We start from the raw sequence: 26,919 nt of genomic DNA, 5'->3' as shown, positions 1-26,919 counted from the left end.
TATCTGTCACGGGCAATCTGCATCTGCTTAGGGAATGAACGGAAATTAGAATGAGAGATTAAGAAAACAGAGGAAGACGGACAGACTTTGTGTCCCATGAGCTGGTGCCTGTGCAGATATTGATTTTATTTTAACAGAAGAAAATAACCACAGCAGGAAACCTTATCCCCCATGCCTACTGTATAAAATAGGCGAGGATATATTATCAGGTCTTTGGTAGAACAAAGTTCCAAAAGCGTTTTTCCTGTTAGAAAGAAAATTACTGCTCTCCCTCGACGTAACATCCTCCTGTTTGTGTTTGTTTCTCCCACACACTGATTCAACAGATGACGGATGATTCAAATTTTAACGTATCAATTTACATTACATTACTTTGGAGGAAAAGAATACACAGCTGAGTTTAAAAATGACATATAACAGTGGAAGAAAGATGCTCCTTCCTCTGCTGTGGCATGAAAACACTGTTTAAATACAAATCATCAAACATGAATTTTAAATACATGAATATGTTGTTATATGTGTGAGGAAAACATGTCTAAAAAGGGTCGTTTTGAGACACTGTGGACTCTGTTTAAAGGTGGAAGGTTTGGTAATGTGCCCGTAAAAAGGCACAGTCGGCTACAAGCGAAGGAGCCTTACATCAAATACTAGTGTCAGAAAATATTAAGAGCAATGATTGACTCGAGGCTAAAGAAGCATCCTTGTGACCGAAAGGCTAAAAGTGGGAATTTCTAAACTCAGAAGCAGCATGACTGCTTCCTAAATACCTCTATACCTATAGTTCCTGCTGTGACGAAATAACACTAATAAAAACAACAACTCAAGATTATTCCACAAGGTCTGTTGCCAAAGAAAGACATAGACTTTGAGACACTTTGGAATTTTAATTAGCTGAACATTTCCTCGATTTGCATCACCTCCTTTCCCGAGTGGGCAAAAGTTCAGGGCTTTTTTTGCTAAATTAAATTTAACAGGGTCACAGTGTCATATGCTTAGAATTTTATTCAAATCTTATTATTATTATTTCCTTGCACCATAACTGAAGAGAAAGCCTGCCACCTGATGGACTACACAAAATGTGCACTCATTTTTCTCAGGCAAAACACACACAGGCTTCAATAAAGATCATTCATTCTCTGTGAATCCACTGACTACACATTTTTGGGTGTATACTTATGTACATGGAAACTCCCTGTTCAGGGGCACATTACATAAAGGTATTTTTTTAACTTCTAGCAATTTATAGCTTCTTGGAATACATTTTAATGTTTGGATATGAATGTTTCCGCTTTGTTTTCTGCTTGTTTGTTTTTGTTTTTTTGGTGTAGTTATCTAATAATGGATCAGTTGTGACTCCGACAATGTGTCATCTTAAAAATGTAAAAGATATTATTTGCATTGCTGCTTGTCTTTGATCAGTGGCTGTTGATCAATGGTCATGACAATTTGCATATTAATGATCAAAGAACTGACCTCACAGCCCATTGTTCACCAGGGGTGCTAGTTTCAGTCATTGTGCAGAGGTACTGTTTATAGGTTTGGGGAAGCCTTCAGGAAACCTGAGTAAGGAAACATTTCTCCCACTGAAAACGCTACGTCAAGATGAACAAAATCAACTTTCTGTGACTTCCTTACCTGCATGATTGAGCCTGCATCAAGACGTGGTGCTGAAGGTTCTACAAAAGTCTTTTAACATGATAACTTGTCTTCTACTTATGGATCTTTATTGACTACAGCTTAAAATCAACCCATTTAAATGAACTCAGTCAATTCTGCCATGAAAGTTCAAATTTCACATTTCAAATTTTATTTGTCACGTTCACAATCATACACATGCAGTGAAATGCTTGTTGCTCTGCAATGCCCGACCATAAAACTACAGGAAACATTTACAGGAAAACGGATATAAGAGTTGCATAATAGATAAAAAAAATAAACATTGAAGTAAGCTTGTAAAGAATAATATGTAAAGAATAAATTAAGAATTTAACCTAAGAAGTAAAGTTTGAATTAAGAATGAAAGTTACATTTTAAAATAAAATGTGCAATAAACAAATTGAAGAAATTATAAAAAAAAGTGTGCAAATAAACAATGTGCAAAGTAACAGTTTACAGTGGAGTAAACAGGTTACTGAGGTATAGTAATGAGGTACATCATGTTATTATTATTAGAGTGCATGTGCATTGATGTGATGTATGAGAGAGTCCAGTCCTACGGTCCTACACCTGGTTTAGAGACCGAATAGCCTGAGGGAAGAAGCTCCTCCTCGTTCTCTCTGTTTTGGCCTTAAGGGAGTGGAAACGCTTCCCAGACCTCAACAGTGAGTAGTCCATTGTTGGGGGGGGGGGGGTCAAATACACTGATCTGATCAAGCATCTGATTGAGAAATCGAAAGAAATCATCAAAATCCCACAAATTGCTATGACATCCATGTCCATGATGACTGAAGGTAAACTTCTGACCACACACGGTTGTGTGATCAGGCCTGTACAGCTTCAGGTGTTTCACCAAATGCTGCTTGATGGAGCAGATTTAAACAGTGACCCAGATAAATGTCATCTTTACTTTCTGCTGTCACATTATTCCTCCATCCATTACCAGGTTTCCCATGTTTTAGCACGTGAGTGAGAGAAGACACAACGTTAATATTATTTATAATATAATATAATATTTATATTTATAGTTGTGAAAATAAAAGTAGGTAAATAGATTTTGTACTCAAAACTTTACACAAGTTAGGGTTAATCAGTGTGCATATTTTTGTAACACCCACAACTTTATAGATGACGAATATGGTAAGAAAGTGAATTTAAAAATAATATTTAACATTATTCATAAAGCAGAAGAGGGAAAAAGGCCAAGTGAGATTCTCTGTCAAGCAGTTTTTTCAGCATGTTATAAAATGATAAAGTCCTCTACGATTCACAGAAATAATCTTTTCTTTTTCTTCTTTTCCCTTTTTTGGCAAAGACTATTTATATGTGGAGTATGGCGAAGAGTATTAATAACTTATACATGCCACTTTAATGAGCGGCAGCCTTCCTGTTCAATAATTCTCCTACAGCCCCTGCAGCACCTGTAGATTTAATAAAACACACTGACCGAACACAACTCATTTTTCTCGCCTCAGGGCAACAGTTAAGATTGATCTATAATATGTAGAGTCGAATTTGTGAAGAGTTCAAATAAAACTAATCAATCACGGGAAAATATTGAGCGGATAAATCCAGTAACCCATGTGACGTTGACCGTCGGCGGTTGCGTTCTGCCACGTGATTGGACAGAGACAGGAGGAAATAGCTGATTTTCGAGGCAAACATCGCCGAAAGAAAGTAAAAAAAAACAAACCCTGCTACACCCAGAAACCTGCTTCAAGTCACGCGAAGAGATCCAGAGGGCGCTGTTGGTACAGATTATTAACAACCAAGTCAGGGGCAGCTGTCGATTGTCCGACTTGGTCGGTGGTGGTGACGCTGAAACGCTAAACTGCTAACTGCACTGATCCTGATCATGGTGAGTTTACAGTTAGGAACAAATACACTAAAAAGTACATGTAACCATGAGCGGGCAGTGGTCTGTGATACATCGGGGTGATGCACTGTGTTTTCACAGTGCAACATCCTGTTTTCCTTGATTTTTTTTCTGACTGATTCCTTCTGCTAATTTTTAGTAACCATGGCAATGTGAGATCATAATTGCACCGGGAATATTCATAGTGCCGTGCAGGTCCTGAGTCACCCCTGATTCCTGGATATTTTTCCTCCAATGATCCAGACTTTCTTGTATTTTTTAAGTGGTCTTGAGCAGTAGCTCTCCAGGCTTTCTAGAGCTTTCACAGTGTTTTTTTTTTTTCACCCATTTTCTGTCCGGTCCGAGTAATGTTTTTGTTTTCTTCGGGTTTCTTTTATTTATTTGTTTGTTTGATAAGGCACTTAACACTGACACGAATGATTAAAGCTTAAAAATAATATATCAATGTTGCATCTACAACAACTTAGCAAATAAAAAATTTTTAATATCATACTTAAAAAGGCCGACACAAAAACATCATAATTTGTTCTAACTGCTTTTTTTTGGCGAAGAATAAAAGTGTTTATAGCAAACATTGATTTTCAGTCGAAAATTTTGAAATGTATCCTGCATTTCCATGTATGTTTGCACATTTCAATAAATCTGTCCTCCAAAAAACAAAAATATAAAGAAAGGAAGGGTGGCTCAAGACTTTTCACACTACTGTAAATGATTCTTTATTTCATTTTTAGAAAATATGAAAACAATGCATACTAATCTTTCCTTACTGAAAGATTAAAAACATGCCTTTTTAAAAAATAGAATTACTGAAAAAACACTGTGTTCACACTCTTAGTGAATGAGAACTTTTATACTTTTTAACATCCTAATAGTGGATTATGCTTCTGAAGTCACAGAAAGTTGATTCTGTTCATCTGGACGTTGCATTTTCAGTGGGAGAAACTTTTCACCACTCATCCCAATGACTTCTTCAGTCTTAGCTGATTCCAGGTTTTCCCCACCCTTCTAAACAGTGCATGCACTGACTAACAATGGGCTGTGAGTTCAGTTTTATGACTGTATACAGTTGTCATGACCACTAATCAATGACCATGAGTTAATGTAATTAGCGAACTGTGTCCTGATATATTTATATGGCTCAGTGGTATTTCAGAACAGGATAATAGACCCCTTCTTTCACTTCCTCCATATGCAAAGTAGACATTCTGGGTGAAACTGGGGAACTTATGGCATGCCCATGTTTATGCCATATTTGTCTACATAGTGTGTTGATGTTTGTGACACACAACTTCTGATTATTAGCTCAAAAGTAGATCAAACTTCCTTTACTGCCTGATCTCATACTTTAAATTCAGATACATTTTGAAGAGTTTACTTATCTCAAAGTCTTTATTGGATCTGCTTTTCCTCTGATTTTAATAATAATAATGGATTGGATTTATATAGCGCTTTTCAAGGCACCCAAAGCGCTTTACAATACCACTATTCATTCACTCTCACATTCATACACTGGTACACTTTTAGTACATTAATGGTAAAAACAAAACAAAACTGTCTCACCTGTTCGTTTAGCAGGTGACTCTATGGTTTTTGAAACTTGGAGACCCTTAACAGAGGATTTCATTTATAGATTTAGACTCGTAATTTTTCTGCAATCCACGACTGAATCTCGGTTCCTGTAATCCGCCATCTTACTCACGCACTAGCTTTAGGCAGTCCTTGCCAAAGTGAGTAAAAATGACATCAAGATGTCATTTGTAAGAGTTACAAACCCATTCTCTCTCACCGTAGTATTGAAAAAGGACATGCTCAGGAATACATGGTGTAACACTTTTGCAAACAGTTTTTTTGCTGCTGTGACCTCAGTTGGTGTAGATTTAAGATGACCTATGACTTTTCTCTCTTTTACCATTTTTTTTTGTGTATTTTTACTTGCAGAGCTGAAAGATTCACTTTTCAACTTTTAGTTGTTTAACTCATTTAATACCAGCAGTTTTTAGTAATAGTAAACTGATCAATCCATGCATTTTTTTTTCACGTAGCTTCACCGCTCCCTGCCTCTTGTATTTGATAGCTACAGTTGTGGTTAGTTTACAAGTTTACATTTGCTTATCAATGACATGAATGCCCTGCTAATTTTGGGTTTTGCCATCTTCAACCAAACAGTTTCAGTAAAAGCAGTTTTAATTATAGTATAAGCAGCACAACACTGAGCATCATCCCTGCCATACATCCTCCATCTCCTGTTTTTCTAAAAACAGGAGATGGAGAGTGATTGGAGTCAAAATGAGCTGAAAATCTGTGACAAACTAGAATTAGTAGAGCTTTAAAAAGGGAACAGTACAAATTTTATATAGAAATTCCACCCATGATGCCAGCAGGGACACAAACAGTAACTATATTCTACATTGGAGAAACTAAAAGGACATTCAGCTGTGGTCAGAAGTTTGAATTGACTTTTCTGTAATCCACACAGGGTCACAATTATACATACGGGCTCAAATACATGCATTCACTTAAATCTTTTTATAAGTGGTCAAAGAGTTGTACAAAGTCTTGACAAGGCCAAGGAGTGTTAACACCACATTAGTGATTATGGTTGATTACAACCGTTATTTTCATTTGCCAGGATAAAAAATATTTGTTTGACAGCACTCATTGGATGGACCAATGCTCAGAACAATAGGGACGTCTAAGAAACTCAGTGAAGATCTAAGAAGGAGAATCGTAGAGTTACAGAAGTTGGGAACGTCGCTAAACAATTTCTAGACACCTGCAGATTCCAAGATCATCAATTCAAACTAGACTATATAAGTACAAGTTATTCAGATGTGCCTGAAGTCTGGAAGAAGACACAAACTTTCACCTTCATGCTCATCTGAAATTTGCAAGTGCATACATGGATGACCCAAATTCCTGTTGGAGAAATGTTTTATGGCCAGAGGGGTTTAGGAACAACCCTTACATTGGGAGGGGGGTCTGATAAATTTGTTAAGCAATATAGGAATAAAAGCTTTAATCGTTACACTCCAGAGGCACGTCATCTCATCAGAAAAAGACTTGGCTATGTTGATCATGACTCAAAGAGGGAAGGACACTCTTGGCAGGGTTTACATTCTGGGCCAGAGAAGACAGACAGTTTGAGAAAGCAGTAAAGGAAACCAAAGCCCCCATCTGTGAACGACCATCGTTCAAAACGGGTGTTGGCTAACGACTCGAGCTTATCCACATAATCATAGACAAAGATTAAGCTATTTGGCCTCAATGACAAGTAAATGTAGTAAGGAATAATGATATGTAATTCATCAACTTCACATCAAAACAACAGTTAGATGGCTGAAGCTTGGACACAGTCGGGTGTGAACTGTGATCCCAAACACAAAACTGGTTTTGTAATGGATAAAGCAGGCTAAAATTAAGCTTCTGGATTGGCCTTCCCAAAGCCCTGACCTCAACACGACTGATAATGTGTGACACATGTCCACCATAGTTTAAATATGAACCCTACCAATTCTGTCAAGAAGAGATCTACCCAGAATTATGCCAGAAACTCATTGATGGCTACCAAAAGCATGTGTTTGAGCCACAACATGCTAAGAGACATTTAACCAAAGAGACACTTATACCATAGGTTAGTGGGGTGTGTATGTATATTTTAAAGCCTGCGTGTGTACTTTTGAGCCTGTGAGAATTATAGAAAGCTATTAAAGATGCTGTACAAATATTGCACCCTGTTAAAAGAGCAGTTGAAAGTAATAATTAAAAGCCCAAAGTGACCATGACTTTGATGCACATGATGAATGCGTATAAACTTCTGACTAAAACTGTAGTTGATCTCCCTTATATGATATTTTCTATGTGATAGTTTTATTAAAAAAACAAACAATTTCATCCGCTTTAGCGCTGCGAAACCTGTAATGTGTTTTCCAACATTTCCCTAACTTAAAATCAGTCACTTGCAATCCTGTTTGGCTGCTATACTGCTTTAAAGCATTTTTACTCTGAAAGTAAAGTCTTCATACTTGCTTGCTGTGTTTGCCAATGTATACAGGAAATTGACAGAGACCTGATAATCATTATAGTCTTTCTGGATAAAAAAAAAAGCATATTTTTTACTTGTTCTTTTCCAATGTCTTTGTTTAAAGATGAACTTTAGCAAAAGTCAACGCAGTCGAGCCAGCAAAGAAAATATGGCACCCTCAGCCAGAGTAGATACACTGCAGAGGTCCAAACAGCGGACGGTGCTCGGAGTCTTGTCAGAAAATGAACTGCGAGGTCGATCCCTCAGCCAGGTAGGTGACAGAGAAAAAACACTCCCCACCGCTGTTAACATGACAATCATGTTAGCTTGTCTATGTTGGTTCTCAGTCATCTAGGACAAAGTAAACGTTTCAGCTTTCATTTAAGAGGCTTCTTCATTTGATATTCAACCTCTAATGGAGATTGTGCCATTGGATGTCATCCCGAAGGTCGCTGAGCTACTATTGTCACATGAGCCAGGTACAGCAAATTTATTACACCATAAAAACAAGAAAAATTAAATATTTTAGAAATACCTCAAAACCTTTTTAAAACTAGTAATTACTGTATTTACCAACATACTGGTCTTGTCTGAGAAGCCAGAAATTAATCAAGCATAAGATTTAACATCTAAAATGGATTTTTCTGTTCAGGAATGCAAGTAAATAATTTTAGTTTGGCTTTGTAATCACATCATTTTCCTGCTTTTTTGTAAAACAGTAAAATTGAAAATGAACTGTTCACCAAAATAACAGTAATAATTATATTTTATACTTAAAATTGTCATTCTGATTAAAGAGCTTATGCGTATTGGTAGATTAATATTACAGAAACCAAGGTTGTTAAATCTAAACTGAAAATTAAAACTAGACACAAAAAACTAAAAAGCAGACCTTTGAAAAAAAGTTAAATTACTTTGTGAACTTGGAAAACTAAATAAAATAAATAATAATAAATAGTGGTTTTTTTTAAATCAGAAATTGCCTCATGAGGCTTTGATAGTTGTGTTTATTGAGACTGTGGATGACTGTGTCAACTGCTTTCAAAAGGTAATGGGTCGTTATTGTAATGTATTTACTGATGTCCTTAAATCTTGTCTCTGGTATGTGCCCACCATAATAAAGTGAATTACTAACAACTAACAACTAAAACTAAGACTGAAACATTTGACTTGAAGCAAAAGGTTAAAATGAAATAAAAATAAAAATTAAGACTAGAAATGAATTAGAAAAGTGTTTTTGGTTATTATCAATACTGCTGATTTAGGGTGGATGAGTAATAAACCTTACACTAGGAGTTGGTCGGATAAATTTGTTAAGCACTGCATGAATAAAAGCTTTGATCAGTGCCAGTGCAACACAAGACTCCACTAGATTGATCAAAGGAGAAAGGAAACTCTCGCTAATGTTCACAATGTCTGGACTGAGAAAACAGACGGTTTGAGAAAGGTGTAAAGGAGGCCTTTGTCCACTGTGAACGACCATCGTTGACAACGGGTGGTGGTTGACGACTTGGGAAGCTTTCTCAGGAGTTTCAGCTGCCAATCAAGTTGCCTCAGATAATTTTAACAAATCAAACGATGATGAATGGGACAATGGTAGACAGAGGCTTCACCCTTTGTCCCCATTCTCAGTAATGATCAACGCCCCTTTTTCATACCTTCACTCATGTGTCGACCCAATAGTAGGTCAGCGACTCTCAGGACCAAGTCCCACTGGGGGTTTAAATATCTGGAAGCTCTCCCCTCTGTTATTTCAAAACTGAACAAGACTCGTGGAGGAGAAGGGAAACATCACGCAAGAAATCCAGCTCTTTTCTTTTTAAGGAACCAAGGCCATCATGTTGGGTTATTATCATTTTCAGGGTGGCCAGTTTTCCAAACACAGCTCAACCTCAGAAAGCTCTCAACTCAACTGTCTGGGCTGCCCTTCCAGCTCCAGCTTTGATATGTACGTTGAAGAGGCTTGCGAAGTTGTCCTTGCGGCTTCTGGCGAAGAAGTTGTCGGATACCGTAATTACCAAGATGAGGAAACCAATGCCCTGCACAATGAAGATGTGGTATACATGCTGGAGCTGAGTTCAAGTGAGTATGACAGATTAAAAAAGAATCTACCAAGAAAACTTGTTGTTTTTTCCTCTTTCCTTAATGCTCATTACTTTTTACTTTTATAGGTCCACGCCAGGATGCTTCTACGCCTTCTGAATCTGAGGAGGTTTTTTGTGTGGAGTATGCCAGAGATATTCACCAGCACTTGAGGAATAATGAGGTTTGAATTTTTTGTTTGTATGTTTGGTTATTTTTATTTATTTCTTTGCCCAGTGACCTCCATAATTTCTTTCAACCTTATTGCAATGTAATTGTGACTTGTTGTTCTTTAGTTCACTATATAATGTTTTGGCTTCTGATTGCAGATTGCATTCAGGCCAAGGCTAAAGTATTTAGAAAGACACCCAGAGATCACGGATGACATGCGCGTCGTTCTGGTGGACTGGATGGCTGAGGTGGCGCAGGAATTCCAACTTCAAGCTGAAACTCTTCATCTTGCTATCAATTACTTGGACCGATTTCTCTCCCTCATCGGAAATGTGAAACGAGGCAAGCTGCAGCTGGTTGGCACGGCTGCCTTGGTGATTGCTGCGTAAGTCACTGTTTGTTTCTAATGATCAATGCTTTTTTTTCCCTTTTCTTTTTTGCTAATAGTCTGTGCTAATAGTCAACCTTACATATAACATGCCATCTGATCTGCTACTTTTTTTTTTTTTTTTTTTTAGAAAATATGAGGAGAAGTCACCTCCTAAACTCGACCAATTTGTGACCATCACAGACAACACCTACACTAAGAAACAGCTGCTCCGGATGGAGCAAGCATTTCTAAGTGTGCTGGGCTTCAACTTGGCGGCACCCACCATAAACTCGTTCCTTCACCTTTTCATGGCCATCCAGTCTGTCTGTGCCAACACCAAAAACCTGGCCCTGGTGAGTAAATTGAACCATTTAACAACAGTCAGGCCAAATGCCTTTAAGGAATATGGATATGATTTTCTATTTTTATTTATTGTATTTTTTTTTTATTTCTGCTTTCTAGTATGTGGCGGAGTTAAGCCTGCTGGAAATGGATCCATTTCTACAGTACAGCCCATCTATGGTTGCTGCTGCAGCCTACTGCCTAGCTTCCTACACCATAAATACGTCTTTATGGGTAAGTTTAATATTTTATTTGGTTAATCTAATTTTATTGAAATTTCTTAAGAAATTAGGAAAAAAATGTGACTTTTAACCTGTGTTTTTCTGCTTTAGCCCGATTCTTTAGTGGCTTTTAGCGGATACACGATGGCTGAAATTTCTCCCTGCCTGACTCACCTGTACAAGCTATACGCCAGCGCAGAGAGTCGCCCACTACAGGGCATCAGAGAAAAGTACAAAAATTCAAAGTAAGGAATGGTTTATGTATTTTAAAATTCAAACCACTTAAAAAACAACTATGATAAGATGAAAGCCTGTCATGTGCAGTTTTGCATGTCTTATTTTCTGTCTTTCCTTATGATGTTTTCTGTCTCTGTTTACAGGTACTGTGGCGTTTCATGGATCACTCCCCCTGCTTTTTTGTTTTTCCCGTGACTCACTGCTACACCCATCTGACACAATGAAATGAAGAACAAAACAAACAAGCAAGCAAAGTGGCATTTGCTGCCAAGACTATTCATACAAGCTGATCTGGACATTTTTTTTAAATGTATGCAGATGAAAATAACCTGTCCAGATGATCCAGATATCTGCAATACATGTAATAAGCCATGTCTGATATTTTTGGAGTTGTTTTGCATGAAAATGTCTGTTTTCTGGTAAGATGCCGTAGAAGTGGTTACCTCAGAAGGTTTCCTGCATCACACACTATTGTCTTTTCATGCAGAATATTTGCTTTTTACATTTGTATATATTTGCAGTGTGTGCTTTTTAAACTTTTATTAACTTTTTTTTTCTACAGCACTTGTACATGTGCAATACATACTTGCAAACACAAACCGCAAGATTTATGTTAACACAGAAAATGATTTGCATTAAAACAAACCGCCTTTTAAGCCTGAACTAAGGCACCATTCTGCGCAGTTAATGTAAAAGTGAACTAAAAGCCACTTTTTATATGTACATGGTGGCAATGGAAAAAGTTTTGGAAGGTAGTATTTAGTGGTAGTTTACTAGAATTATGTGTTATGACTGATTGAAAAATGTTTTTAGACGGTATGAACTTTTCAATAAAAGTTCATAGTTTCACAAGAGTTTTTGTCACTGTTTTATTTCTTCTTCTGAATGAAATTCTTAATGCATTTAAATTGCAATGTTTAAATATTGTGCATTAAATTGTAAATTAAATTTCACACCGGGATTTTCGGCGTTTTTAATTTGTCATGTAAAAATGACATCTTTATTTTTAACGGTATAATTAAAGGATATATAAAAGTCCGTGATTTGGGGGTCTAAACGGCTTTATCGTCATCATCATTCAGACGGGATTGACATATGTTTCGTAGATTTTAGACTGGCAAGGCATCTACAACAGTTAAAAGACGGACAATCGGTTTGGAGTTTACTTTGAAAGGACTGGCCGGAAGGCGTTTTTTTTTCTCTCGCGCCTATCCCGGTTACTTTGATGCGCGAGGCTGGTGGAGCGCGAGAAGACGCCGCAGAGTTAAGAGAAAACTGATATGAGGAGGGGATTTTCAAACCTAAATGTCAGTAGAACACTTGAAGATTCAAATAACGACTCTTTGAAGCATTTTCTTTTTTTGGCAGTAATTGAAGTTCAGTTTCCTAGTAGTCTCCCAGTGATGTATGGGAAAGCTTTAGAAAGCTCGCACGCAGGTCTTGTTGTTCAGGTAAAACCTGCCGTTTAACCTCTCTGCTGGCAACAGCTGCCAATAACAGTTACATTGCTGAGATTTTTCTCACGTAACTCATAAACGCTGCTGTCACAGAGTACGTAAGCTCTGAATTAGTGCCACTGACTACATTTTCTTTCTAGAACAGGTACTATACACTATACACACACAGAAGAGAGCTAACAAGCTTTCATTATCTCCTCTCTAGTTTTCTTGCGCCCTTTCCTCAGTGGTAGGCGATGGGTGAACCTGCTGAATTACTGCTCATCAGGGACCAGTATGAGCTGGCGTTTCATTCTTTGAGTCGTGGACTGGCTGCTGAAGAGGCAGAGAAAAGAGCCGAGGCCCTCGAGTATTACAGGAAGGGTCGGCTGCACCTCACTCAGGGACTGGAGGTTCCCACTGGAGGGCAGCGGCAGCAGGGAGCGAACTGGGACACAGCCCGGCAGCTTCAACAGAAGATGAGGGATACTTTAAAGACAATTGAGAACCACCTTTCTGACCTGGAAACATCTCAGCTTACTGTAACAGCAAACCAGAGAGACCAGCTGTTGAAGGATCTTTCTGCTCCCCAACTTTATCCAGACCTGGCACCTGACGGCCAGCCTCCCCAAAGCTCTTTCCACCATCTCTACCCCACCATACCTGCTACCACCCACAACATTGTCCCAACCCCCAACACAGTCCCTGTCAGTCCCGCGTCCCCTCCTGCTCCAGACACACTCCCTGCAGTGGTTTCAAAAACTATAGCCATGGCCAGTCCAGCAGAGCAGCCTCCAGCATACACACCACAGCCCACAGATGGACACCGTATTCTGGCTTATGCTCCTGTTGAAGGTGGCTTTTGTCCAGGAAGACAGACTGCAGCAGTAGCAGGAGAAAATGGAACTGAACTGCTGTGCATCCCTTCCGGGGTGCAGCTGTTTTTTGTGGCACCAAACGGGCAAGTCAGCTCACTCTCCTCTCCAGGCTACCTTCGCATCATTGTGGTGAACAGTCAGCAGGATTCCCCTGCTGAAAAACCTGCAGTGTTTTTACATGTAAGTATATTTGTTGTTAAGTGTATGTTAACCTGTGAGAGTGTGTATTTTAGAAAAGCATTTTTATTTTGGGCGTGTGTCCTGAAGAGCAAGCAGGTGTGACCCAGGTGTGTTGAGAGCCCATACTCGAGTCAAGAATGTTCCTTACAGAATGATGACGTGTTCACTTCTTAACCCTTAAACAAAGAGAAGTAGTACCTTTTAATGTGATTGTTTATGTACAAGTCGAACAGACATGTGGGACTTTTTCATATATACGATAGCAGTTTAGTTTTATCACTTTTAAGAATGTATGTGAGAAATTAAAAGGTCCTACTTTTTTATACAAATGGTATAAAGTCTTAGTTTTTTGTAGACTGTGTTTTGGATGTTTTATTCAACAATCAAAGTGTGTCTCAAAATGTTGAACCTGACTCTAAAAAGGCAGGTGTAAACTGAATTCTTACACTTTTTTTAGCAACAAATGGTGGATTAGATGTATTTCTTTTCAGAAAAAAGGCCTTTAAATTTTTTATAAAAAAATATTAAAATAGTTACATATTAAATTTTAATCATGCCACCAATTGATAGATTGCCCACATGCTTCACCCTCAGCTTGCAATCCCATCATTGTTGTTACACTAAAACAGCAATGTTGCAGATGAAATTGGTTGCTGAAGTACAAATGCTTATTATTTATTAGACTGTTAAATGAATAGCATGTTACTGTTGCTAGTTTGTAACAGTTTCATTTGAGACTTATTATAGCTTGTTCATCTATAGAACAGATATTCGTTGCTTAATCTTTCCTGTGCAACAGTGTGATTTTATCTACTTTATATCCATTCATATCCTTTTTACTTTGTGCTTTCTGGCAACCTTCTGTGTGATGGCTTTTGTATTGAGTTTATATAAAATACCAATCTATTCTGGCACCTTTACAAAGCCTGTATTATGCTGTGCTGTAAACTGCACTGCAACCCATGACTCTTGTTTCCCACCCGACCAGGCTGGTAGGCTGCTCCTGTATTCTGTCCTTGCTTTGTTTTGGGCCAAGACAATGGTCCCATTAACAGATGACTCTGCGCTTCTGTTGTATTGCTGTTCAGTGTCCTGTGCCCTCACAGGGGTCATGTTATCAGCCGGCATACCAGTGGTACGATGCAGCAAGTGTCTGTATTTTGCCTCAGTTGAGAAGTGACATTAATCCTGAATCCTTAAATCCTACAACGTGTCTATAAACAGACTAGAGGACATTGTAAATACTTGGAAATGAGAGTACAGTTTTATGCTCAAAAGAGAAAAAGAAAGCACAAATCCTTGGGAAACCCTTCAAACCAAATCTTATAATATCTTCCAGTGAAGTTATTTGATGAAATAAATTGCATATGGGACATATTCCCCCTCATGGAAACAAACACTCAGCAGATGTTGTCATTTCTCACTCTCTGTGTCATATTAAAGATTTCAGGTTTCTGTTATAAACAGCAGATGTGGATCTAATTTCAAGGACTCTTAACATTCATCACCTACATATTTTAATGTCATTGTGTTTTCCAGGTATGCGATTGGATGTACCCACTGACAAAAGACACCCCAGTGCTGCTGGCTAACTCCGGGATCTTTATGTTCCCTGACTCCTTGGCAGAAATGCCAGGGTGCTATGCGGGTATAGTGTTGTCTTCTGAACTGCCTCCTGCAGACCTGCAGACTTTTCAGGACCTCCTGTCACAGCTTGCTGAATTCAGGATCCAGGTCAGCTTTTACTTCCTTTAGGAAACAAATGCAAGGGTGTGTATGTGTTGGAGCAGAGCTTTGGTGTAATTTTTATAGGATGTTTCTCCTGGTTTGGAAACAGAAAGACCTTGTAGGTAGTAGCTCCTGATGGTGCCTTGGAAATTTTATACATACATATACTGTCAATTTGCTAACTAGTACAGGGAAGATGAAGCTTTTTGAGGCCTGCTATTTATTTGTGCCCAAAAATGATCATTGGGTATGTGAGGGTGTAATGATTTTATCTCTCCATTTTTACCTGTCTTATTGTCTCTATCACAAAGGTTAGCTGTAAAACTACCCAAAACTGTCAAACTGAATTAAAAGCCTTGTGAAACTCTACATTCAAAGCAGTTTGTTATATTGTGTCCATGCATTTAAACAAGCCCTGATTTAATACCTGGAAACGATGCAAAACAAACTCACTGTCTTAGTGAGTTGTCTTAGTAAAAGCATTAATTGAACCTTTTTGTGGAAACTGAAAACTCATGTTGTGGCTGGTTTAAGTTGTTACACTAGATATACTAGAAACACATTTTTCTTTGACACTTCTTTGACACAGGAGGAATGAAGTGGTTATGTCATGTTGTAGGTAAAAAAATAGTCCATGCCAACTCTGTTTGGGCGTACTTTTTTTTTTTTTTAAAGCAACCCACCCACTGTTTTTGTCCCTTGACTTAACAGGGTCCAGAGGGCACAGAGTCAGAGGTAGTCAACTTGAGTACGAAAGTCCCCCTTAATCCCACAAAAGAGCAAGTAGAACCGACTACATCAGCAGGAGAGCAGGAAAAACTACCACTTCCTGGATGGAGTGAGAAGATGGGTCAAGGAATCTTGACAGGTGAGTTTATAAGCAAGGGTCCTAATGAAGGGGAAAAAAATAACTTGTATATATCCCTTCAAAGTGTTGTATTGAATGCTTATACATTAGACATCCCTCTGTATAAAAAAATGCCCACTAGTGGGTGTTGTTTATCTTTGTAATGCCCTTCAGTGCTTCAAAGAAAATGTTGTTGAAATAGCTTTCATATAGTTTTATTAGAAATTTTTTAAATGACAATTTCTTTGCTGTTGTACATTCACTATCTCAAATATATCTCCATAGGAGCGCTTCGGTTGAGTGATTCACTGATAAAAGGAGCAGAAGCTACTGGTAGGGCCATTCACAAAGGAGCAGCCAAGATTCGAGACCAACTCACACCTGAAGAGACTCCTTCAGAGGTCAGCCCCAGTACCACCAAACGTCTGGAGATGGCCAGAAAGGCCACTGGGGGTGCTGTTCGAGTCAGCCAGTTCTTGGGTGAGCACTACTTTGAAATAATCCAAGACATCATGTTTTTAAGTCATGGAATCTCTGAACTCTACTTCCAAAATAATAATGATTACCTTTCTGTATCTTTAGTGAATGGTGTAGGCACAGTGGCAGAAAAACTGGCAGAAAAGATGGCACCTCATGTGAAGAAACATGGTGCAAAACTGGTTCCAGAAGCTTTGAAGAAGAAAGAAGACGGCCAAGCTTCCAAAATGGATGGAGCCAAGTTTGTAGCGGTCAGCACTGTGCATGGTATGTACAAGACTTCAGGATGTTCACAACAACGTTACAGTGCAGTAAAAAAAAGTACTGAAATGAGTAGACTTGTTTCACATTTATCAAAAAAAAAACATCCTGATGATTCTCAAGACTTTTGGAAAAATATTCTGTGAATTGATGAGACAATTTTTTGGAAGGTTTGAATCCTCTTGTCTGCCATAAAGCTAACATAGCATTAGTAAAAAGAAGATCATACTATTAGTCAAACATGGTGGTGGTAGTGTGATGGTCTGGAGACTGGTTTGATGCTTCAGGACCTGGAGAACTTGATGGAAATCAATTATGCTCTGTATTAGAAAATCTTGAAGGAGAATATCAGGCCATCAGTTCACATCCTGAAGCAGAACTGTGTTTGAGTTATGCAGCAGGACAGTGACCTGAAACTCACCAGCAAGTCCACGTCTGAATGATTAAAACCCCCCAAATAAATGTCTTGAAGTGCCATAGTGAAAGTCTGAACTTAAAGCTAACAGAACCAGTTATTAGGTTTAGAGGGCATTTACTTATCTTTGTCCAATATTAAAATTTGATTGATGATCTGAAACAACACCTGTGTGACAAATATGCAAAAACTCAAGGAGAGGGCAGATGTTTTTTCAAGACACTAAATGTTAATCAGTTAAAAAATTGTGCATAAACTGATACAATTCTCATATCATCACTAGCACTAACTATCACATTAAAGTTCTAAAGTATAAGGTTTCTAAAATCGGTGATATTTTGAACTAGGTTTGGCTACCATTTGGTCCAGTCTGGAGACTGGAGCAAAACTTGTTGGGAAAAGTGTGGCAGCAGAGACGGTCTCAACTGTCACTTACAAGTAAGTTCATATATTTTAATTAATTCATGCTTTAGTATCATGAGTGGATTAATGTTATCTTTTGTTTCCATCTTGTTTCTGAACCTGTTTGGTCATTTTAAACATCAGTACCAAGCTGGATCAGAAACCAGTCTGATTCTTACCTACTTTGCCTCTTTCTTCTTGGGATGGTGGTGCTCTGACCTGCTTTTCACACCTATTTCTTTTCAGATTTAGGGGCTTAGAGAATCTTTTAAACTTGTCCAGAAACATATGACTGCACAGCGGACTAAAGGAAAAGGCTTGTAAACTAACACGTGTACCTGCTCAACCCTTTAATGCACACAGCAGTAAACTGTCAACAAGATAAATACAACACAACATAACGCGGAACTAACTTAATCAAAATGGCATTTCTTAGTCATACATGTCAGACACAGAAAGTATGTGTTTTGGTTTCTGTTTTGACTCTTTGTAATTTAAAACCTTGCCTAAACAGGATACGTAACAGATTGGGTTTTTCCTTTGCTCTAGCCCCATAAATGCAACACTGCTTTTATGCTTCGTGTCTAATTCCCTCTGTGTGTTATGCAAAGAACAGTAATGGCTTTGAAAACATAGGTGACCTACACTCAGTGATATGCCTGAACACCTTCTGTGTAGACAAATACATCCCTGGAGTTGGTGCTACTGGGCTAATGTTCTGTTTGAGCTGTGGCTTCTGTGTAGACACAATATAAATATCAGGTGTCTTTCTGGGTCTGTCCATGTTACTGTTACATGTCAGCTTGTGCTGGGTGGTGATGCTTATGCTCTTCATACTATTTATCTGTAGATATTTTCCATAGTTTGTTGTTAATAAACAGCTATAAATAATGATATGACTGTGTTTTCCTAATTCTTTTGTCTTTTTTATGTGAATGACTGTAGTAAACAAACTTGCCCCAGATTTCAATTCACATGCTCATTAAATTTTCTTCCATCACACAACTCTACCACCATTTCTGTAACCTCACCACATTAATTGTGGTGAAGGTACGGCAACAATGCAGGCGAAGCCACAGACACTGGTCTCCAGTCGGTGATCAACATTGGCGTGACTGCAAACAACATCGATAATGTAGGCATCAAAGCCTTTTTCAAGAAGGCCGGCAAGTGCACGGGCAAGGAATTGGCCGCAAAATCAAATGAAGAGAAAAAGTTGCAGAAGGAAGTACAAGAGGATGAGGCTGAGGCAAAAGATGTACAGAAGAACAAGGAAGAAGAGAAGAAAAAATAGATTTCCAGTGCATCTTAATGCCTTCCTGCATGTTTTATCTTTGATAGGGATCTTATGAAAAATAGACCTTTCAGTTCTTTGCTATATTTTGTCATGTCCATGTGAACATACTAGAATTAATTTAACACTGAATGGAGTTTTGCTTCTAATTTTAAGTTATTTAAGTCTGTGTTTCATTTATATACAGATATTAAGATATTCATGTTATATGTACAGATAGTCTTCAGCCTTGAATGTATGTATTCTTTTACTAATGTGATTAAAAGTTTTTATGATTTATAGGCGCATTTAAGCAAGAGATGAATTTATAAAATGTCTGTCAGGAAAACAGAAAAGCAACAAACCAAAAACTCCTGCGCCCTTGTCGACGTTTCCTGATAAGCTGTGCCAAAAAAAAAAAAGAAAAAAAAAAAAAGTCGTCTGCCAAAAACTGCTCGTATTTAAACTATGAATAACTTGTTGGTCTATAATATGTGAAACATATGTCACATGCATCCCTCGTGGAGGATATCAAGTCATCTTGAGCCACAAACAACATTCGTGTAACAAGGTAGAAGCCGCGGTCAGTTTTTGGCAGTGACTTCTATATATCCTTAATTTTTCCAGTTATAAAAATCTGGTTGATATTAAAAATGTGTTTTTAAGAGTAATCTGGCCAAGAGGATAGCAGATGTTGCAACAAATATAACAATAGTTCTGTAAACATACTTTAAGTGGACAAAATGGACCGGGTTGGTTATAATGTAAGTACAATAGAGGGAGTTATAAAGATACTTAAAAAAACATCTAATTTTAAGATTTGATATATAACCCCTTTGTAAACCCTGTTCACGGAGGTCTCTCTACCAAGATACGTAAAGATATTCCACATAAAAAACACAAAAAAAACACTGGATATCATTTTTTGGCACGCGATCACTTTTTGGCACAACACCGGAAACGGCGGTTTCCGTAGAAACCCAAACAAAGCTTAGATTTTTTTCAGAAACATGGCTAAAGCTAGCGAGGACTGTAAATACGCGTTGGCACGGCTGCAGGTAGAACTGGAAAAGGAGAGGGGGATGAAGTAAGTCTGAAATAACAACAGAAAGACCTTTTTTGTTTGTTTAAATAAATGTTAACTTACACACTGCAAGAATAGTATAATTTAGTTCTTGGTCGTAGAGAAATGCTTGAAGAGTCAGTGTCTGATCTGCGGAGTACCATGAGTGAACTCCAAGAAAGACTGCACAGTGTTGATGGGGAAGGTAAGCAAAATTAAAGTGACTGGTAGAATTGGTTGGTCAATTGGTTGACTAAATATCCGTGCTAAAGAGCGCTTGAACAGGTGTAATAAACTGTCTAGTGAGTGTATGTGTTTAAATGTATGTTAGCTTGAGTACTGTTTACCACATGATATTACATTAGGACCTCCAGAAAAAAAAAAAAAGGTCAGACATGGTTCTCTTTTTGTTGTCGGTAATGTCTTCAGTCCTCAAAAGGACTATATTATGATGGTTTTCTATGTTTCTGCTGATGTATCAGGAAATGAGTGGAGGACAAGGTATGAGACACAGGTAGAGCTAAATGGGCAGCTGGAACGGCAGATCTCACTCATCCGTGAGAGACTGGAAGACATAAGAGGAAACCCTGTGGGTAAGTTCTCAGGCTTTCAAAAAACTTTACTGTGAAAGCACATTCATTATGTTGCAGTTTTTTCACAAGTGTTTGTAAGTAACCACACTATACCTCTGTGTATAGTGTGGTTATCTTTCTCCAGATCAAGAGTAGTGTCATCTGCAAAAACTCTTTTAAATATATGAGCTCAACATTTCCAATACATGAAGCATTTGTGATGATGATGCTCGTGTAAAATAGGCAACTTGGGAGGAAAATATTTTTTTGCATCTTTTAAATGATTAAAATGCATGATTTTTCAAATAAACTCTTTTTTTCCATTTAGTGCAATAAATAAGACAAGATGGAATACTTCCACCCATCTCGAGAAGTTTCTTTTTTTCAGTATTATGCATGCACACATAATACTCAAATACTCTTGTTTTTTTTGCAGACCGACTGGCTTCTATTCGGTCGTATGAGGACATGCCAGTGGTGAGTGCAAATGTTCATTTTCCACTGAGGGTTTGTCTTTATCAGTTTTGTTAAATTTTATATTTCTTTCCAAGGACAGTTTGACAAAGCGAGAGGGAGCTGCAAGTGTAAGACAGAAGCACGCGCCACAAGATAGAGCCAGAGATACAGAATCGGTTAAGGAGAGTGGACAGCACAGGCAGGACTGTTTGGCCAGCTGCTCTCTATTCTCCTGCTGATGCAGGATGAATCAGCCAGAGTTTAATCACAGCGCTGTAATCACAGGATTACAAACCATGGGAGAGTAATACACACTAATTACAATACTTTAAGGCACACCAAAGGTTGCACAATACAGTCTAAATATGTGTGTATTTCTTAGAGCAGTGCTAGCAGATGCTTATTAGTGTAACCAAGGAAACAATATTGCATACTGGAAGTCTTTAGACAAACTGAGCATGACCGTATGAGAGAGTGAGCATGTGAGAGGAATGTTATCACGATACTGTTAATATGGAGGTAAATGAAAGTGTTCTGGTAAAGTAAGCAATACAAGAGCATGCTACCATGTCTAAAGCTCTAAAGAATGAGGCTAAGAATATTTCTGATTAGTGATCTCAGTGCCTCAAATGCATCCTCTTAGTGGCATACAACTCTAACACAATTAATGATTAGGAAGAAAGAAATGTGATCTAACCAAGCAGAAAAGAACACTTGGCTGATCCGAGGATTCAGACTGATATTCAGAGAGTGGTACTCATAGATTTCAAGTATTGCAACCTTAAAACACTCTGCTCTCAGGTGCACAATGAAAAGAAGCAGACTGTTCCAAACCTAGAAAATTGCAAAGGTCTTACTGGTCTTTTCTGGGCTATAAATCTTACCATTTCACAGGGCTAATGTGTTTATATGGTTATTAAAATATGTATGAGCTCAGTCCATTTTTGTACTCGTGTTTTCTGCATTAACGATGCTGTTATTGTTTGATCCCGCGAGGCAGCACAGTGCAATTCAAGAACAAATTGATTGGTAATTCAGCAGCGTGACACCCTCGTACTCTGTGGCCTCTTTGTCGTGATTTGTTTCTAATTAACGGGAACGCTTTGGCACAGGAAACACTGAGACAACGTCTGAAGCTCCTGACCGGGGAGAAATCTGACCTCCAGAGTCAGCTAATGGATTGTCATCTTCAAATTGAACAAGAAGGAAAGGTGTGACTCCTAGCTGTCCCTTTTGACATAGAACAGTGAGAGGGATTGTTTGAGGCCACAACGTCTGCTGTTCTACTTATGTTTTTTTTTTTTTTTTTAATTTCTTAGACAAGCAGCTTTAGTTTTTTCCAGGTAATAAATAGTTTACTTGTGAGTAGCCACCATTAGCAGTGGATTGAAAAAGATTTAGTTTTGTTTATTGTTCTGCTCAACAAAGAGAGAGATATTCGCTGAATGCTGGTTTAGCAAACGGCATGTGCAGTCAGTAATCCCTGTTGCTAATTAACATTGAAGACTTGAGAAGTGCACACACAAACATACACACATTGTACCCACGAGCAGATAGATTATTGCCTGATAGAACAAGCGTGGCTCATGAATACAAATTTGTGACGGTATATCTCGCTGTTTTTTCCAAATTTCAGGCTTTTCATAAAACCAATGATGAGAGGCGGGCATACCTGTCAGAAATTGCTAAGGTAAGCAGTCACAATCTTAAGCAAATACCCGTTAACGACTAATCCTTGACTGCTAAACACATGCTCTGGTAAGTGTTACAGTAAGTGTTATACTTCTAATGACATACTCTGCATGCTGTGTTTCTGCTTTTTTCATGCAGCTCTCATTTATTCTCCTGTTATATAACAGGTCAGTCTGCTCAGGCAAAAAAGGGAGTCAAGGACTTTCCTCTGTATGTTGCAACAAAACAGGTTTCTGCAGAGCGCAAGCTGAAGTGAAACTGAGTTCACTGTGTTTTAGAGACCATAGGTCACAGTTACTGCAGCTTTACATCATGTGTCTACAGCAGGGATGTCAAACTCATTTTACATCATGGGCCACATATAGCACACTCTGATCTTAAGTGGGCCAGACCAGAAAAGTACATTTAACTGAAGATTTAATCACTGAGATGTCTTTAATGTACAAAAATGTCAGTTTAATGGTGCATTTACGTTTTTCTTCATAATAATGTGTAAAATTACAGAAAAAGGTTCTGGTAGCTCATTGCTTGCCCAGCTGTAAAACTGATGAAAATAAAGTTAAAAGTTCAAAATCTATGCACTTCTTCACATTTTTCAAAGCCTTCCAGTGAGCCAGATTTGAGTCTTTACTGGGCCAATTCCTGCCCACGGACCTTTTGTTTGACACTCCTGGTCTAGAGTGGACTTGAATTACTAATCGGTTCTCTTCTCCTACAGCTGTCATCTACCCATGAAGCTCAAAGAAGACAGTACTTTGCACAGCCACAGAGGGCACCAGAGAGCAAACAAATGAGGTCTGTGAAGCACAAGGCCCACAGATTATGGACAAAATAACATAAACTGCAGCGCAATAACATGCTTTATAGAATGAATACAGAATGAGCTTCACTCAAAGGTTTTTATTTTTATGGTGTTTGGCTTAATTCTGATTTCACTTATTCATTTGGGAGGAAGCAATACATGTGTCACTGAAATCAGTTTTCCCTCGACTCCTTAACTGTGTATTCATGCTTGACAAACAATTCATGCTGTAAATAAATAAATCGATTCTGACATTTTCTAAGGCTATTATTGACATAATGACTGTTATATAAAGCCACTGACATTGTTGTTTTAATCAAAGCAATTTTGGTAGATATAAATTGTACTTTTCTCCCTTTCATCTCCTGTTGCTTAGAGGGAAGCAGACTGGCAGGAAGGCAGAGGCTGATTCTAAGAAAGGAAAAGAGGGAGGAGAAGAAGATGGCGGCGAGGCCTTTGTGAAAGAAAGAGGAGGAGGTGATGATGGAAGAATAGCAGAGAGAAAAGGAGAGAAGAAATTACAAAGGAAAAGCAGGTTACCCACGCTTAAGCACAACCCGAAGCACGATCCGTAACCCAAACTTAGTCATGTTGCTTTTGGTTATGCTTTAGTTCACATTGCGACTGATTATGTTGAAATACTGCAGTTTCTACACTAACCAGCCACTTAATTAGGTACACTTTGTACTGTCCAGCACTCAGCTGGACCTCCTTTTTCTTTAAGAGCTGCCATAATTCTTTATGGTATTGATTCAACAACCTGCTAGAATAATTCCTCACAGATTTTGGTCCTTTTTGCATCATGCAGTGGCTGTACATTTGTTGGCTGCACATCCATGATCTAAATATCCCATTTCACCACAACTCAAAGTTGCTGTACTGGATTGAGATTTGGTGATTGTTGAAGACATTTGAGTAAAATTTGAGGTGATTTGAGCTTTGTGACATGATGCAGTGTCTTGCTGCAAGCAGCCATCAGAAGATGGGTACACAGTGGTCATAAACAGATTATTAGCAACAACACTCAGGCAGGCTGTGGTGTTTAAACAATACAGCGCTGATACTAATTGACCCAACGTGTGCCAAGAAAATATCTCCCACACCATTACACCACCTCCAGCAGCCTGAACTGCTGATAAAAAGTATGATGGATCCATGCTTTCAAATTGTTTATACCAAATTCTGACGCTGCCAGCTAAATGTTTCAGCGGCAAGACTCATCTTGCCAGACGACATTTTTCCTATCTTCTGTCGTCCAGTTTTTGTGAGCCCTTTTTCAATTCAGTTAAATTTTATTTATATAGTGCTCAGTCATCACAAGGCACTTTATATTGTAAGGTTGAGAGCCCACAGTAATACAGAGAAAACCCAAACAATCAGAAGGAACCCCCATCAGAACCAATTTTGAGGGAGGGGCAACCATCTGCAGCAGCTGGTTGGGGGTGAGGGGAGGGAGACAGGACAAAAGACACAGTGTGGAGAAGAGCCAGATATTAATAATGACTAATGATTAAAAGTAAAGTGGTGGATAAACACATAATGAGCAAGAACAGGTGAATGAATGAGAATTGCTCAGTGAATCATGGGAATCCCCCAGCAACCTAAGCCTATTGCAGTGCTGCAGTGGGAGGATTCAGGGTCACCTCAGAAAGTTTTAGGCCTGATCCTAAAATCAGAGAGGGTGTCTGTCACCAAAACAAAATCAGAACCGCAATTAAGATAGCAGTCTGAGTGCTCTATATGGTACTATGAGGTCTTTGATATGAGATGGACCTTTAGATTTGATTCTGGATTTAACATGGAGCCAATTAAGAGGACCTAAAATGGGAGAAATACTGTCTTTCTCATGTCAGGACTCTTGATGCAGCATTTTAGATTAGCCAAAGGCTTTTTAGGGAGTTTTTAGGACATCCTGATAATAATGAATTACAGTAGTCCAGTCTAGAATTTGTTTTTCCAGCATTACTCTGACACAGGATGTTTCTAATTTTAGAGATGTTGTGCAAATGCAAGGAAGCAGTCCTACATATTTGTTTAATATGCGTATTGAAGGACACATCCTGGCCAAAAATAGCAAGTAATACCATACTGAGGTGCGGTATTCTACTTCAGTAGCTCGTCTGCTTCAAGGTTCAACGTGTTGCGTGTTCAGAGATGCTCTTCTGGTTATTTGAGTTACTGTTGCCTTCAATTCGAAGAAGTCCATTCTCCTCGGACCTTTGACATCAACAAGACATTTTCAACCAGAGAACTGCTACTCATTGGATATTTTCTCTTTTTCTGACCATTCTCTGTAAACTCTCAAGATGGTTGTGTGGGAAGGTCCCAGTAGATCGGCAGTTTCTGAAATACTCTCTGGCACAAACAACCAGGCCACATTCAAAGTCACTGAAACCACCTTCATTCCCCATTCTGATGCTCAATTTGAACTTTGGCAGATCAATTTGATCATGTCCACATGCCTAAATGCTTTGAATTGCTCTCGTGTGATTGGCTGATTAAATATTTGTGTTAACAAGCAGTTCAGCTGGCATACTTAATAACATGAATGTGAATGTATTTCGTTTTTTCTGTCCATTTGCTGCAGTTGGTATTGTGTTTTTATTTTTGTATTTTTTTTTCCATTTGATAAGGTAACCACAGTATTAACCTGATGTCAAGCTATAAAAGGCTACATTCACAACAAAGTGTGGGCTTAGTGTTTTCTTACCTGTTTCTTTGAACAAGGAGATGAATTATTTAAAAAGAGAAATGTTTCAAATATGGGTTTTTAAACTTTTGTGGCTAAGGCCTTTATTTCAGGACAGGAAACAAGCTGAAGGCTTTGAGTCTAGTGTGCTACAAGCCTGCCAAGTTGAACATTTCTTGTGTCACTGCAGTTTTTTTTAACACCTCCTACGATTCACATTACGTATGCAGCACCACATCACCGCTCTCGCTGTTTGTAGTTTCTCCACAGAGCAAACAGTCACCCATGTCCCACCTACTGACCACCTTTTCAAATGTGGGTGTCAGAAAACTCTATCGATATGAGATGAAGTAGTGAATAGGAAAAAAAAAACAAAAAAAACAAACACCAGGAGTACTGCTTCAGTTGTATTTGTGAAACGTGTAGGATGGTTTCAGTTCTTCTCAGCCTTGCTGAATTACACTGAATTAAAACAAAATCACAAAGCGAACAACATGGTGCCATAGGCATAAATTGTATAATTAAATTTTTTTGTCCTGTCCCTGTAAATCCTCTGAAAAGTATCGCCTGATCAGCTCGAGTCCTAATGCTTCAATTTCCACGGGAGGAATTTGTTTATTGAGCTGGTATTTACTTTTTGATATGGCTGACTTGGTGTACGCTTCTAAGTGTGATCCACAACAGCTTGTTTATCTTAGATTCATGACTTCATTTAGACATAGCCAGTTCACATCACCTCATGAAACACTGAGCACATTTGGAGTGTACCACT

General features: G+C 38.4%; 3 protein-coding genes across 9 annotated transcripts; all 3 read left to right on the top strand.

The window, feature by feature from the left end:
- The first annotated feature begins 3,171 nt into the window (after positions 1–3,171).
- On the top strand, positions 3,172–11,749 carry ccna1 (cyclin A1). Its single transcript, XM_040031956.1, has 9 exons — positions 3,172–3,514; positions 7,678–7,824; positions 9,416–9,635; positions 9,725–9,819; positions 9,965–10,191; positions 10,325–10,529; positions 10,639–10,752; positions 10,851–10,984; positions 11,120–11,749. The coding sequence occupies exons 1-9, from the start codon at positions 3,512–3,514 to the stop codon at positions 11,169–11,171; spliced, it is 1,197 nt and encodes a 398-aa protein (XP_039887890.1). The 5' UTR covers positions 3,172–3,511; the 3' UTR covers positions 11,172–11,749.
- A 445-nt stretch (positions 11,750–12,194) lies between these two features.
- Positions 12,195–19,325, top strand: sparta (spartin a). 4 transcript variants are annotated; one of them, XM_040033277.1, is made up of 8 exons: positions 12,195–12,283; positions 12,639–13,470; positions 15,010–15,204; positions 15,910–16,066; positions 16,331–16,525; positions 16,628–16,789; positions 17,546–17,636; positions 18,651–19,325. In XM_040033277.1, exons 2-8 carry the CDS (start codon positions 12,670–12,672, stop codon positions 18,892–18,894), a joined length of 1,845 nt encoding a protein of 614 aa, XP_039889211.1. In that variant the 5' UTR covers positions 12,195–12,283; positions 12,639–12,669; the 3' UTR covers positions 18,895–19,325. The 4 variants fall into 4 exon arrangements, with proteins under 4 accessions (XP_039889211.1, XP_039889209.1, XP_039889210.1 ...); XM_040033275.1 differs by having other exon boundaries at positions 12,198–12,427; XM_040033276.1 differs by lacking the exon at positions 12,195–12,283 and adding an exon at positions 12,411–12,527.
- Positions 19,326–19,624: 299 nt separating this feature from the next.
- On the top strand, positions 19,625–25,150 carry ccdc169 (coiled-coil domain containing 169). Of its 4 annotated transcripts, XM_040033284.1 has the most exons (9): positions 19,625–19,960; positions 20,059–20,141; positions 20,419–20,529; positions 20,945–20,985; positions 22,077–22,175; positions 22,601–22,654; positions 22,795–22,823; positions 23,375–23,451; positions 23,835–23,952. In XM_040033284.1, exons 1-8 carry the CDS (start codon positions 19,884–19,886, stop codon positions 23,448–23,450), a joined length of 570 nt encoding a protein of 189 aa, XP_039889218.1. In that variant the 5' UTR covers positions 19,625–19,883; the 3' UTR covers position 23,451; positions 23,835–23,952. The 4 variants fall into 4 exon arrangements, 3 of the variants coding, with proteins under 3 accessions (XP_039889218.1, XP_039889215.1, XP_039889217.1); XR_005696007.1 differs by having other exon boundaries at positions 22,795–23,451; positions 23,835–23,882; XM_040033281.1 differs by lacking the exon at positions 22,795–22,823 and having other exon boundaries at positions 23,835–25,150.
- Positions 25,151–26,919: the final 1,769 nt, after the last annotated feature.

The sequence above is a fragment of the Simochromis diagramma genome, unplaced genomic scaffold (genome assembly GCF_900408965.1).
Source record: "Simochromis diagramma unplaced genomic scaffold, fSimDia1.1 OVJJ01000216.1, whole genome shotgun sequence".
NCBI lineage: Eukaryota > Metazoa > Chordata > Actinopteri > Cichliformes > Cichlidae > Simochromis > Simochromis diagramma.
Note: the sequence above shows the minus strand (reverse complement) of the source record. Positions and strands in the feature narration are given on the sequence as shown.

Bases quoted from the DNA above. Each gene is read 5' to 3' on its own strand.
- ccdc169 (XM_040033281.1), top strand. From the start codon at position 19,884: ATGGCTAAAGCTAGCGAGGACTGTAAATACGCGTTGGCACGGCTGCAG. The intron at 20,142-20,418 runs GTAAGCAAAATT...CTGATGTATCAG, and splicing joins GCACAGTGTTGATGGGGAAG to GAAATGAGTGGAGGACAAGG. The intron at 20,530-20,944 runs GTAAGTTCTCAG...TTTTTTTTGCAG, and splicing joins CATAAGAGGAAACCCTGTGG to ACCGACTGGCTTCTATTCGG.
- ccna1 (XM_040031956.1), top strand. The intron at 10,192-10,324 runs GTAAGTCACTGT...TTTTTTTTTTAG, and splicing joins GCTGCCTTGGTGATTGCTGC to AAAATATGAGGAGAAGTCAC. The intron at 10,530-10,638 runs GTGAGTAAATTG...TCTGCTTTCTAG, and splicing joins ACACCAAAAACCTGGCCCTG to TATGTGGCGGAGTTAAGCCT.
- sparta (XM_040033277.1), top strand. From the start codon at position 12,670: ATGGGTGAACCTGCTGAATTACTGCTCATCAGGGACCAGTATGAGCTG. The intron at 16,067-16,330 runs GTGAGTTTATAA...ATATCTCCATAG, and splicing joins GGGTCAAGGAATCTTGACAG to GAGCGCTTCGGTTGAGTGAT. The intron at 16,790-17,545 runs GTATGTACAAGA...ATTTTGAACTAG, and splicing joins AGCGGTCAGCACTGTGCATG to GTTTGGCTACCATTTGGTCC.